The 11,986-nt window shown below is 45.3% G+C and overlaps 1 protein-coding gene across 3 annotated transcripts; it reads right to left on the bottom strand.

The window, feature by feature from the left end:
* Positions 1–57: 57 nt before the first annotated feature.
* Positions 58–11,854, bottom strand: pdcd11 (programmed cell death 11). 3 transcript variants are annotated; one of them, XM_084003826.1, is made up of 36 exons: positions 11,834–11,854; positions 11,203–11,325; positions 10,780–10,920; positions 10,477–10,641; positions 10,082–10,243; positions 9,870–9,990; positions 9,595–9,770; positions 9,365–9,472; positions 9,009–9,221; positions 8,756–8,880; positions 8,609–8,669; positions 8,341–8,487; positions 7,994–8,245; positions 7,739–7,864; positions 7,454–7,648; positions 7,131–7,301; positions 6,808–7,021; positions 6,582–6,731; positions 6,034–6,146; positions 5,325–5,824; positions 5,142–5,204; positions 4,900–4,996; positions 4,653–4,742; positions 4,429–4,531; positions 4,155–4,332; positions 3,750–3,806; positions 3,378–3,500; positions 3,118–3,240; positions 2,732–2,897; positions 2,347–2,490; positions 2,098–2,244; positions 1,631–1,881; positions 1,263–1,431; positions 995–1,148; positions 704–869; positions 58–469 (listed from the first exon to the last, which is right to left on the bottom strand). In XM_084003826.1, the coding sequence occupies exons 2-36, from the start codon at positions 11,302–11,304 to the stop codon at positions 298–300; spliced, it is 5,445 nt and encodes a 1,814-aa protein (XP_083859952.1). In that variant the 5' UTR covers positions 11,305–11,325; positions 11,834–11,854; the 3' UTR covers positions 58–297. The 3 variants fall into 3 exon arrangements, with proteins under 3 accessions (XP_083859952.1, XP_083859954.1, XP_083859953.1); XM_084003828.1 differs by having other exon boundaries at positions 2,098–2,241; XM_084003827.1 differs by lacking the exon at positions 11,834–11,854 and adding an exon at positions 11,672–11,690.
* Between the last annotated feature and the right edge of the window lie 132 nt (positions 11,855–11,986).

The following is an 11,986-nucleotide window of genomic DNA, read 5'->3' as shown; positions in this document are numbered from 1 at the left end:
CCACAAATGTGTGAAGGAATAAAAATAAGAGTAAATATTACATAAATTATATTTCTGCATAGCCTGTTCTCATGCAAAAATAGGCAAAAATGAAACATACATTTTTTTAAAAACATTTATGGATTGTTACAACCCTCTTGATAAAGGTTTGACTTTCAGGCTCAGTAGTCCTCAGTCCACAAAAATAAAAAATTACCAGCTAAGAAGTTGATATTTATGAGGCGGAGCCTGTACGAGTGTGAGGCTCAGACCAGGTTCAGTCCACACATACACAATGTGAGTATTATTGCTTGGTCATTAGTTGGCAGCCTCGGTGCCTTTGGCTTCCACAAACTCCATGGCCTTCTCTTTGACTGCCTGGATGCTCTGAGGGGTGCCGTGCTTCTTCTCATACTCCAAGTAGCGCTTGAAGAAGAACTTGATCTTTTTCACTGAAACACTCAGGTGGATCACCCGATCGAAGAGCGCCCTGCAGGAGACAGGTCGTTGAAAAACACCATAAACCACTATTTCCTTTTTTTCCATAACTAGTCTTTATACACTTAACCAGCTCACTAACATGAGATTTCCCGACACTGTTTAGTTTACACTGGATTGCATATTTTATATATATAAATATATATGAAAGGGAAAGCTACGAGGAATTAAAAAAAAGATGTCTTAAATGTGACAGTCAGAAAGCAACGAAAGGGCCTTTGCTCACCTGACTTCCTTCTGTGATCCATGCTTGACCATGAGGTCAATGAAGACGGACCAGAGGTCTGTACGTTTCGGGTAGCTCGTCAGGACTTTGTCAAACATGGTGCGACCTTTCTCCGAATCACCGTAACGGAACTCCAGCTGAGCAAACTTGGCGATCAAATCCACACCTTGGAGGAAGCATAAAAAGCACAGTCAGACACGCTGGTTTCAGTCAGAGAGGATAGATGCACAGCCAACAATATAAACTTTTTTTATGACATCACAACTTCAGTATTTGGGTGGGCCATCATACTTTCTTTGGAAGGCAGACTCTTCAGTGCCCTCTGCAGGAGAGCGCTGGCAGCGTCACTCTGCCCCTGCTGGAGCAGGAAGGTCCCGTAGCTCAGCCACACCGCCTTATTCTGACGGAAACGCTTCACCATAGTCTTATACAGGCCCTCTGCCTCCTGGACAACGAGCAGATCAAACACAGGAAGAGAGAGACACACACACAGACGTTAGTTGCTCTAAATAACAGTATCTTAGCATCAGTCTCAGCGACTGCGCTCCGTAGATCGCACCTTGGTCTTGTCGGACTTTGCGTAGATGTCAGCCAGCTGCTGGTACACAGGCGTGGGCTCGCAGAACTGCAGCGCCCGCTCAAACACTTTCTTCAGGCTCTCCTCTGTGCCGTACATGTTCTCCAGGTTCAGTAGGGCCACCCACACGTTCAGCTTCTCCTGCTCCTCCCTGGACAGACGCAGGTTTTGCACAAAAATGAGTAATCTCAACGCAGCGTTTGTAACAAAAAGGTGAACACACTTCCTCACCCCAACAAATACTATTACTGCTATTAATAATTAACCACAAAATTACATTGAGTGAGCAGTCCACCAATTTATTTATTATTTTTATCAAGGTTCAACGGCTACAAAATATGTATTGTCACCTGAAGGAGATGGTTTTTAAGGCCCGCTCGGCCACAGCACGGGCCTGCTCAATCTGGGTGGCCTGTAGATGGTGAGCCATGTACTGGAGCCAGAGCAGTGAGCTGTTGGGTGAAGCGAGGAGCAAGCGCTCGAAGGCGGCGGCATCGTGGGGCCGTAGGCTCGGATCCATCAGCTCAATCTCCCGCTGTACCAGGGCCTTCTCTGCTGCCTTTTTCTCTTGCTCAAGCTCATGGCGAGACTTCTTCTGGGGCTGGTAGAGGTGAGCGGTGCACCCCAGGGCGAAAGACAGGAAGGAAAATGAGTTTGATGGTGGAAGATGCAAAGATACAGAGGAGGAAACAGGAGGAAGTCCCAAACTGCATAGACTTCTAGAAGTAATGTTTAGGCTGCATACAAAAAAAATGACAAAGTTGTATTCTTTTAATGTTAATGATTACTCATGTATACATATTTATGGTGAGCTCACCTTGCTGCTTCCATCTTGGTCCTCTCCATCACTGAAGTCGCCCTCCTGCGCTGCAGAGGCAGGCTTCAGGGAGCTCAGTCCCACATCCCAGGAGAAACCTGATGCCACCTGCAGTCTGGATGGACCCACTGAGCTGGGCATCGCCTGCTGAGTGAGACGAGGAGGACATTTATTTAAACATTACCCTACCAAATCTATGGAGTTTTGTACGAACATAGAAAAAGACAAAACTGAGCAGCAGTGGCTTACTTTCCCAGAATCCAATTTAAGTTCTTCTTGTTCTTCCTTATCCTCGTCTTCTCTGAAGTACACCTCCACTCCGCTGTCATTGTCATCGCTCTTTGCTTTCTTTGTTTTCTTCTTCTTCTTCGGGACCTGAGACTCTGCTTGTTTCTGCCAAATTAAACCACACATGAACCTCGACTCCGAGTTTTAACTTGAGGCTAAGATCAAGTATTACGGTCAATAATAAATGAGTGATAACTGAAGATGAAGATCTATGTGGAAGCAGGACCCCAGCACACTTGAAAAGGCCGAGTAGTGAGTCATCTATGGTGTGTCTACTATTCAATGCAAAAAGCAGGGAGTAAGAAAGACAAGGTTGACATGAGAGGAGACGGAGGCCATTTGTTACCTCGCTCTCAGACGCCGTGCGTTTCTTCTTCTTCTTAGAGTCATGCTCCGCCTTCTCCTCTCCGGTCAGACGCAGCGGCAGGGCGAGAGACTCTGGAAGGACGTCTGGCTTCCCGGTGTCCACTGGGAGCAGAGAGAGGTGGACCAACTCCTCCTCTTTGTCAATACTGAGGACAAGAATAGAAAGAGCTGACTGACGAGACTGAAAATGGCACGATGACAGCATTGATTCTATGAATGTCACCTAAAGCTGCACAAGGCAAGTTATGGAAAGACACACCATCAGTATTAGGGCATGCGATTCTTCCAGTGTGACCAAATACATTTCTGATTTCTGGCATGACTTATTCCTTTCTTTCCTTTTCAAACACTCTATGACCTTCGTACCTGTGAATCTTGGTCGTGAGTAGGGTGTTGGAAGTCAAATGCTCAGCCAGGACCTTGTGGCTGCGGACAAAGTACTTGGTGGACTGCTGAAGTTGGGCTCTTCCTGTGATGCTCCTCGACAACCTGAAAAGCAAACATGAAATAAGGATGATAATGAAATACCTACCGTGGAGCAACAGAAAGAAGGAGCACTGTGCCTTTAAGATTCTGTACGTTTCTATGGACTTTAAAATGAATGTACTGGACGAATTTCCATTTACCTGATGAAGACCCCCTGCTCTCCCACACACTTGACGTAACCTCTGATGATCTGGCCCGCCTTCAGTTCGTCTATAGACATAACTTCTGAGTCCTTTGCTGGCTTGGCCGGCTGTGGGTTCATTCTGAAAGAGCGGAGTCACAGTCAACCACAAGTAATAGACAAGTGCAGTGGCGGGTAGAGTAGAATAGCCAAAACATGTGCTGTAACTTTGCAAAAACAAAAAGTACTCAAGTAGAAGGAAAATTTGTTTTTTTCTCTAATAATCTACTCAAGACTAAGAAGTATGCTGCATTAAAAAGACTCTGACAAATACAATTTAGTGGAAAAGGTTACTTGAGGACATGTAACAGAGTAAATGTGTGGCTCATACCTTGATGGACGTAGAGACAACTGCCACTTTCCCTTTTCCTCCCCGAGAAGGAAACACCTGAAGCAAAAGAAGAGGCAAAAAAAATCAACTCTACACTTCAAGAGAATCAGAACGGGGTTTAAAGTTTAAAATTGTAGCTGCTGATAGTCGATAGTGTGCCAGCAGTTGCCCAGAATGCATTCAGGACAATAAAAGCGCTAATGATGAACGGTTCATTTTGTTTGACCTGTTTAAGTAACTTTTGTTTTCTTTAAGGTTTCACAGAAAGAAAGAAAAAAGTTAACCACAGTTTTTTATTGACAAATTACCACAAAATGATCGCATAATATCATCTCGGGCAATGTGCAGCACATATTAGGCTTTTCAGCCAAAGGTCAGCCAATGGTCACTGCTGCATCTACTGACCTCAGAAGCTGATCCTTGCTGTACCCGTCCAGGGGGTTCTGCCTGTAGGCATCGGCCAGGTCAGTGACAGCAACAGTCCCCATGTTGCCAAAGGGAAGTTTGACCAGGAGGCCGACTTGTGGCTGAATATTCGTCACCATCCCCAAAGTAAGGCTGCCTTGCTCCAGCTTATGGACACCTGAAAACAGAAGAAACCAATCAAATTCACTTGATAAATAACTTTAGATCACATAAGTACAACACGCATATGAAACGTGAGTCTGAGCTCTCCTACCTGTGAGTGACAACATGAAGCGGTGAGGTTTGGAATTCACTTCTACCACTTTGGCATGAACTGCTTGGCCCAGCTTGTACAGTTTTTCTGGGTGGTTGGCACCCTGAAAATAAGCAGAATGTCAATACAGCTGTTTATAAAGGAGTTTCTCTTAAGCTATAACAGTCTGTTAAATATTATCCGACATGTGCTCTTCCAATAAACATGAAAAACGTTCTACTTACTTTTGTATCAGTGATTGCTGCCAGCAGTTCAACTGTCCCAGTAACACAGGGATCAGTGGTGACCTCCAAAGCCTTCCTTTCTGGATGAAACTGGAGACGGAAGCATGGACACACTGAAAACCTCTACAGCAGTTTTGCTCCTTTAAAGTTATTTTTCGATTTGTAAATTTATGATAAAATAAAAAGTACATTTGGTGGAAACAGTGAGGAAGAAATAAAGCAATCCACTATGATTTCCTGAACGTACCTTTGATACAAAGCATGTGATTTCTTGCCCGACCTCGTAGCTCTTTAGTTTTTCTTTTGCTACAACTGCTTTTAAACTTTTCTGCTCATCCAGTTTGCTGCAGAGAGAAAAAGAAACAGAAACGGATGAAAAACTGACAAACCACACTGAGAACAGATTAAGAAAAAACACATTCTGACAGAAATAAGAACATTTGAACTGCCACAGGTTCCTATTATAGATTAATTTAATCATACAGTTACCTGGGTATAAGTGTGAGCTCAGGAATGGGGTATGTAAATTTGGGATGGGAGAAGGGCAAGAATCTGAAATAACACAGGTGAGATTCAAAGTTCAATACAATTTAACAAATAATACATCACATCACAGGAACTTACAATAAGAAATAAGTCTTCCAACATGTAAAACCCTCCAGCAATCTTTACCTGTGACTAGAAGCTTCTCGTCCACCGATGACCCTGGCGGTGACATCACTGCCCACTTTAACCGAGGACGTGGGGAAGGATCCCTGACGCACTTCTGCGAGCTCCATCACCTCAGACACGTGCACGCTGCCCGTGCTTCCGTCCTCTAGCGTGACCTGAATGGTTGTGGGCTTCACCGCCCGCACTTTACCCCGCACGATTTCCCCGAAGCGGTGGCCCTTACTGCTCGTCTGGTTCTCCGAGACGGTGCGCAGTCCTTTTGGTGCAGTGCGCGCCCACGACACCAGGGGGAGCCCCTGCAGTTCCTGGCAGCTGGCTTCAATGACCTCGACGGCCAAACACATCCCCGCCTTGAGCTTCTCCGACTCGGACAGGAAAATCTCATTCAGGTGGCTGCTGGTTTGGATCACGGTCAGCTGTGCCGTGTCATCCAGTGAGAGGACGGCAAAGTCTTTGTCGACGTGCTGCACCATCGCTGTGTACTTTGAGCCTTCAACTAACTGTAAGAATACAGATGCAAACACATAGAAATGGTCAGTAACAACATGAAATCATACATACATATTTTAATATATACGTCTATTATCTACATGTGCCGCTGCTGCTCCAGATTAAGAAAGCACTGTTTACTCAAACTTTCCACATAATTTAAAAAGTCAACACATTGTCATTGAACCACCAATAAGGCATGAAGAGAAGTAAGACTCACAGATTTCTTCTTCGCCACCAGCTTGGAGAGGATGGACACGTGGACACATGTGGACAGTATGTCAACATGGAGGAGGACCGCAGTAGCTTTCTGTCCTGGGGTCAGGTTGACACCTGGAAACAGATGTAAAACTTACCTCATGTGATTTTGCAAAAACGTGCAACTCAATACATTTAGGGCATTTAGTAGATGCTTTTATCCAAAGCAACTTCCAAGTCAATAATATGCTAAAGGTAATGATGCAACGACTAAAGGGTTAAAGGGCCACTCCTGATTTTACACACGGAGATCCATGGGAAATGTAGGTTCCACTGTTTTTGGAGTTTGACCCATGCTAGAGAGCTGCATCAATTCTCACCGTTCTGTTCTTGCAAACCCCTCCTACTTAATGAAAGTACTGATGTGTCTCCTTTAAGACACAGACCATGAACTACAATGTCATGTAAAGACAATGGAAGGCATATCTGTGATGGCAAAGACTATTAGCAGAAAGGTGTGAAACATCTTTCTACCAGATTTCAAAAACATGTTTCCAGTGAAATACACACCCATGACATGGTGCTTGGTGGCCAGTATGGTAGCACCGGTCAAACTGTCAGACTTAAAGGTGGCACCGCCGTCCTGCGCGGTATCCACGGTCAGCTTCATCTTCTGACCCACCGAGAGAGCAGCCAGCTGCTGGCGAAGATCACTGTTGTCTGAGAGTTAAGACGGAGACGGTGAGACACTGAAGACATGCATCACATTAAGAATTAAAGACCAACGCAATCGTACCTCTGGTCGTTAACATTTCGGTCACAGCTCTTCTCTCCTGCAGCCCGTTAATGAGTCTGGTCTGAGCGTCGCCCTCTGGAGATATGGCCTCCGACATCTTCAGCGTGACCAGGAAACGCTGTTTCTCCACGTCCAGGTTGGTGACTTTAGCCAACACCGTCTGACCCAGCTGGAAGGTAGCTGCCGTATCTCTCACGAACTTGTCCGACATCGCCTTAAAAAAAGCAAAGCAGAGGGAGCGTTTTTTATATTGAAAACAGATAAATGGCTTAGGAGGTAGAGATAAGGAAGATAGGAGTTAGAAGACAAAGCCCTTTGCTCACCGACTTGGGTGCAAGACCAACGAGGCCGTATGCAAACTCTACAAAGACGCCATAAGACATGATGTTCTTGATCCAGCCAATCAGCTGCATTCCAACCGTGACCTCAGAAAAGTCCTTGGCAACCACTCCTTCTTCCAGTGACCATCTCACTGTTGGTTTCTTGGTGAGGGTCTTTAACAGAGGAGCAGCTAAGGAAAAGGGAAACAGCTTTCCTGCCTTTCATAATTACGCAATAAGCATCAACATATTTCAGAGTTGCTGTTAAATTTTCAGTTATTATAAAGAATCAAACAAAGTCTACAGACTATTAAGAAAAGGGATACAAAATGCTGTTTGTTCTTGCTGGAGCAGATGAGGTTTGAGATGTTGTCTCCCTCCTGCAGGCTCTCCCACAGCAGAGGGCCATTAGAGATGTGATCAGAAAGGTGCATTGTGGGTAGCACGGCACGGATCTCCTCGGGGAGGATGGCCACCTCCAGACCAGTAAGTGACTTTTTCAGCACCTTGGCCTCCAGTCTCTACATCACACATAAATACACGCGTTGAGGTCAAACATTTGATTAATTGAGATGAAAATAATAAAAAGAGACACAAAGTCCTGAACTCACCTTCCCCACCTCACAGTCAAACTGGGGCTTGGTAACTTCCTCGGAGTCTCCCTCCACCGCCGCCTTAAATGACAGCACCATCTTCGCCTTCTCAGGGTCACACTGAAGAACTTTAGTCTTTAATACCTGGATAATTCATGGGAAACATATCAGACACTGAATAATATACACTCAAAACATAGTTAATAATGGTTCCCAAACGGCAGACAATTAAAAAACAGACGTGAGCCTCTGTGTCGATGCTGTTGGACACACCTGCCCCACATAGAAGATCTCCTCGGGGTTGACGATGGGCTGGGAGCTGAGCTCCCTGAGCGGCACCAGGCCCTTGATGCTGTTGTAGAAACGAACGATGCAGCCGAAGTCTTTGATGCAGACGATGAAACCGTGGGACACGCGGCCGGGGCGAGCATCGGAATAGCTGAGGAACAATGGCAGAGTGCTGTCGACCAGAGCCTTCTTTCTGGTCAGGTAGAGCCTCTTATTGTCTGCATCTACCGAGAGCACCTGGAGGGACATGATCACACAAAAGCATGAAAACTGCATGTTACAGAATGTATTCTTGTGGTCTTCTCACTGGCTTTAAAACAAACTGCACTGACCCGACATTTGATCTTCATGCCCTCCGTGTACTTCTTCTCTGGGTTCTTAAGGAGGATATCAGACAGGTGTGTCCGGGGCACCAGGCCTTTAATGTGGTCCGACAGACGCACCACCATGCCGTGTTTCAGCAGGGCCGACACTGTCCCCTGGGAGGGAGACACAGAGAAGGAAGACACGGTGAGACGGGCTGATTTCAGCCGTTTCTTCTTTTGAAGTTATGCCTTTTGTTGCTTTAAGCGATTCTTAATGTTGATGTTTTATTCTTACCTCCACAACCTGACCGGCTGCAATATCATGATATCTATAAAAACGCTTGTCGATCACACTCCTGAAATCAGATAAAGGTTGGTCAGTACATCACTTTAGAATAGTGTAGTTCATTGCTGCGATACACATTATCGAAGCGCCACGTACTTTCGGAGACTGACAAAATGAATTTGGTCCATAGCGCTGAAGTCCAGGATCCTGCAGGTGTGCTCAGTCAGGGCCAGCACTCGGTTTTCATTCGCCTTCTCACTAGGCTCCTTCAGGTGGTTCCTCTGTCAAGAAAGATACATTCAGGTTACCACCAACGCCGAGTCGGTAGAATATTTAGCCTTTATTCTTCTGTTATTTATTCCGATAGTCAAAGGGAGGCTTAAATACTTCAAGTGGAATTACGACTCACATGTGCAAAGACCAACGTTTTGTCGGGCAATTCCAACACGGCTCCAGACTTGTGGTGCATACTGGTCATCTTGCAGTCCTTCACCACCTCACCAATGCGGTCACCTCCAGCAGGACAGGGGTCAACTGTGGCGCCGGGCTGAACCAGGTAGATGCGCAGGCTCAGGCCCACCAGGCGGGTGGACGGCTCCACGTACAGCACACGGGCTCGCACCTGGGAGGATTAGCGCAAAACGGGGTGAGTCTCCCAAGAAAAGCATCAACTGGAACAATTAGCTCATTTTAAATCAGTTTCATTTCAATCCAAAATATAAATGACTGAGCGGATCAGAAGGCTCGAGTGCCGTGCAGTTTTACCTCGGCTCCCTCAGTGTAACTGGATGTCTGTTCGGGCTCCATGTGGAGAAAATCCACCTGGCCAGTAAAAGAGGACAGGAAGTCCAGGATCAGACCATGTTTGGTCACCTGCAAAAACAAAACGGAGACTTTATTCAAATGAAACATAGCTACAATTAAAGTCACTGAATTTTCCTCTCATCCTTGGAGAGACAATGTACTCATTAGCGAAATGAAACACGCGTCTTTACCTTTTTGATCGTAGCTTTGACCAGAAGCCCAGGCAGCAGGTTGGCGAGGTTCCAGCCGTGCTCCGGTTTAGCACAGGCCTGGGCGACGGTCAGGGTGCTGACAGCCAGGCGGACCACACGCCCATCATTCTTTACTTCCTCCACTTGGGAACTCACATACTGACCCACTTGCAACTCTGGACACAAAATAAATGCACATGACTGTGAAGCCGATGCAGCCGATTGAGATTATTCCCTCAGTAAATAACAGACCATCCAAAAAAACGTTGCCATACCTTCTGGGTTGTTGTGTTTGTCTTTTACGGCGTTCTTGGGCAGGAAGGCTTTAGTTCCATTGATGCCAATGTCAACTATGTAGCCATGATCCTCCACACTGTCCACACATCCACTCAAGGCCTTCGTGGTCACAAAATAACATGACAATTAATTGTGGGATTTAAAGCAATATTTTAAGCAAATATTTAACTGAAGATCACAAATGACTCACCATGCCAGCTTTGAGAGAGCTTGTGGTGAGAGCCTTGTTGACGAGCTTTGGATTGATTGACAGCTGGATGCTAAGAGAGCCTCCTTTGGTTACATCCATCTTTGCAACCACACACCTGAACACCATGCCGGGGTGGAAGAGGCGCGGCAGAGAGGAGATTTCCTATGAAGTAAGAAAAACATGGGATCTGAGTAAACCAATGAATAAACCTTTGTCTAATGTAGGTTACTATCTGATTCTAGACAGATCCAACAAAACCAAAAAGACAGCTCACAAAAAAACATTTAAATTGACATAAATTAAGATTTTTCATAAGAAGAAAGAAAGAGGGGGCTTGAGCACTGTATATCACTGATGATATTGCCCACTATATTTCAATCACTCCGCAGGCCTACCTCTGTATCAGCGGAATCCAGTTGCTCGCTGAGCAGCTTGGTGTAGGAATCACAGATGTTCATAATGCTGAGGAAGCCTTGCAGGCCACAGGGCAGGCTGACCATCACCTCAAAGTCCGTGACCTCCTTCACACAGCCCAGCATCAGGATTCCCTCCTTCACATTCTGGGAAACGCAGAAAAAAAACGCACACAACATCACAGTCAGATACTGTGCTGAATACGCTGCTTTTACTGGGAAATTAACCTACTTAAGACATTTAACAAACTATGAAGACACGTTTATTCTCGACAAATGTATTACCTTGATGTGTAGGATTTCCACACACTTGGCTGCTGCATTCAGCGTCAGACCATCTTCTTTGCCCGTCTTTGGCTTCTTGAGCTTCTTGCCGTCATCTTTGGAAGCCCCTTTTCTTTTCTTGGTTTCCGCTTTTTCATTGGACTGTGAGAGAAAAAGCAATCTATCATTTTTACCACGGAGGAGATTTTGCTGAGATATCATAAAGCAAGGCTAAGCACACAGAACACAATTACAGGAAAGCGCTATGATGGCAGAACAGCTGATGTGAAAGAATGCATTGCCCTTCTGGGGTTAGTGCTTTACACTTAGACACAGTTCTATTAATTATTTGCCCCAAACTTCAGTAATATGCACAGACAGAGTCAAGGATTATTATTATTACAGTAGTATTGACAGACAAAATGGAAAAGACAGGAACTCCACCTGGAATAAGTTGTCCACTTCCGTCCGCTGCACGACTATTTTACTCTCAGTGGGCTTCTTTGCCGTCCCTCCTCGGGGGAAGTCTTCCTCTACTGATGCCATGTTTGATGCTTTTTAGGACCTCTGAAGAAATTGAAGACACACAATGAAAATATAATTTTATAACCTATAACCCGAGCTGATGATACACGACGTGATGTGATGTATTGTGCAGGAAAGCACAATAAGAACCAGCTTGTGCCTCTCATGTAAATGAGAGTCAGTTACTATGAACGATGTAAAGTGTTACTTATGCAGAATGATTGGGCCACAAATAACAGCGTGGCTCTATAACCAGACTTTGTTTGATTAGTCACGTATACATCTAACAATGTTGACCGGGAGGTTAGTAAACAAGTCCATAAGGATCACCTGCAACACTGCTGCGCATAAAGTTACAACGCAAACGGTACGCGACAACATTAGCTACCTGTATCGTATTTTAGCACTCAGGCTAAACTCAAGGAAAAGTTCGCCAGCCGACACAATACTGCCGGTAAACGAACCCGGTCAAAAAAAGCCTATATAAACCGGTTATTTTCGTATTTATCATGAAATGCTTCCCATTCGTTAAATCTCCAGCAAAACTCACATGTTGTTCAGAAACACGCCATGATCACAACCCGGAAACACAAACTATTAGGGGCGTTCCAGTCTCTCCAATCACAGACGAGGACTAGTGATGGACACCCTCCTGAACCAATCATCGGTCGCGTTAGACCCCATCTGCGAGTGACCCGATTTT

Source organism: Eutrigla gurnardus (assembly GCF_963514095.1).
Source record: "Eutrigla gurnardus genome assembly, chromosome: 3".
Lineage (NCBI taxonomy): Eukaryota > Metazoa > Chordata > Actinopteri > Perciformes > Triglidae > Eutrigla > Eutrigla gurnardus.
Note: the sequence above shows the minus strand (reverse complement) of the source record. Positions and strands in the feature narration are given on the sequence as shown.

What these genes read in the sequence shown, in the direction of transcription:
- pdcd11 (XM_084003826.1), bottom strand. Translation starts at nt 11,304, where the DNA reads ATGGCATCAGTAGAGGAAGACTTCCCCCGAGGAGGGACGGCAAAGAAG. An exon ending in CGAGAAGCTTCTAGTCACAG is followed by an intron (nt 5,205 to 5,324) that starts GTAAAGATTGCT and finishes GTGTTATTTCAG; the next exon opens with ATTCTTGCCCTTCTCCCATC. An exon ending in CAGCAATCACTGATACAAAA is followed by an intron (nt 4,532 to 4,652) that starts GTAAGTAGAACG and finishes GCTTATTTTCAG; the next exon opens with GGTGCCAACCACCCAGAAAA.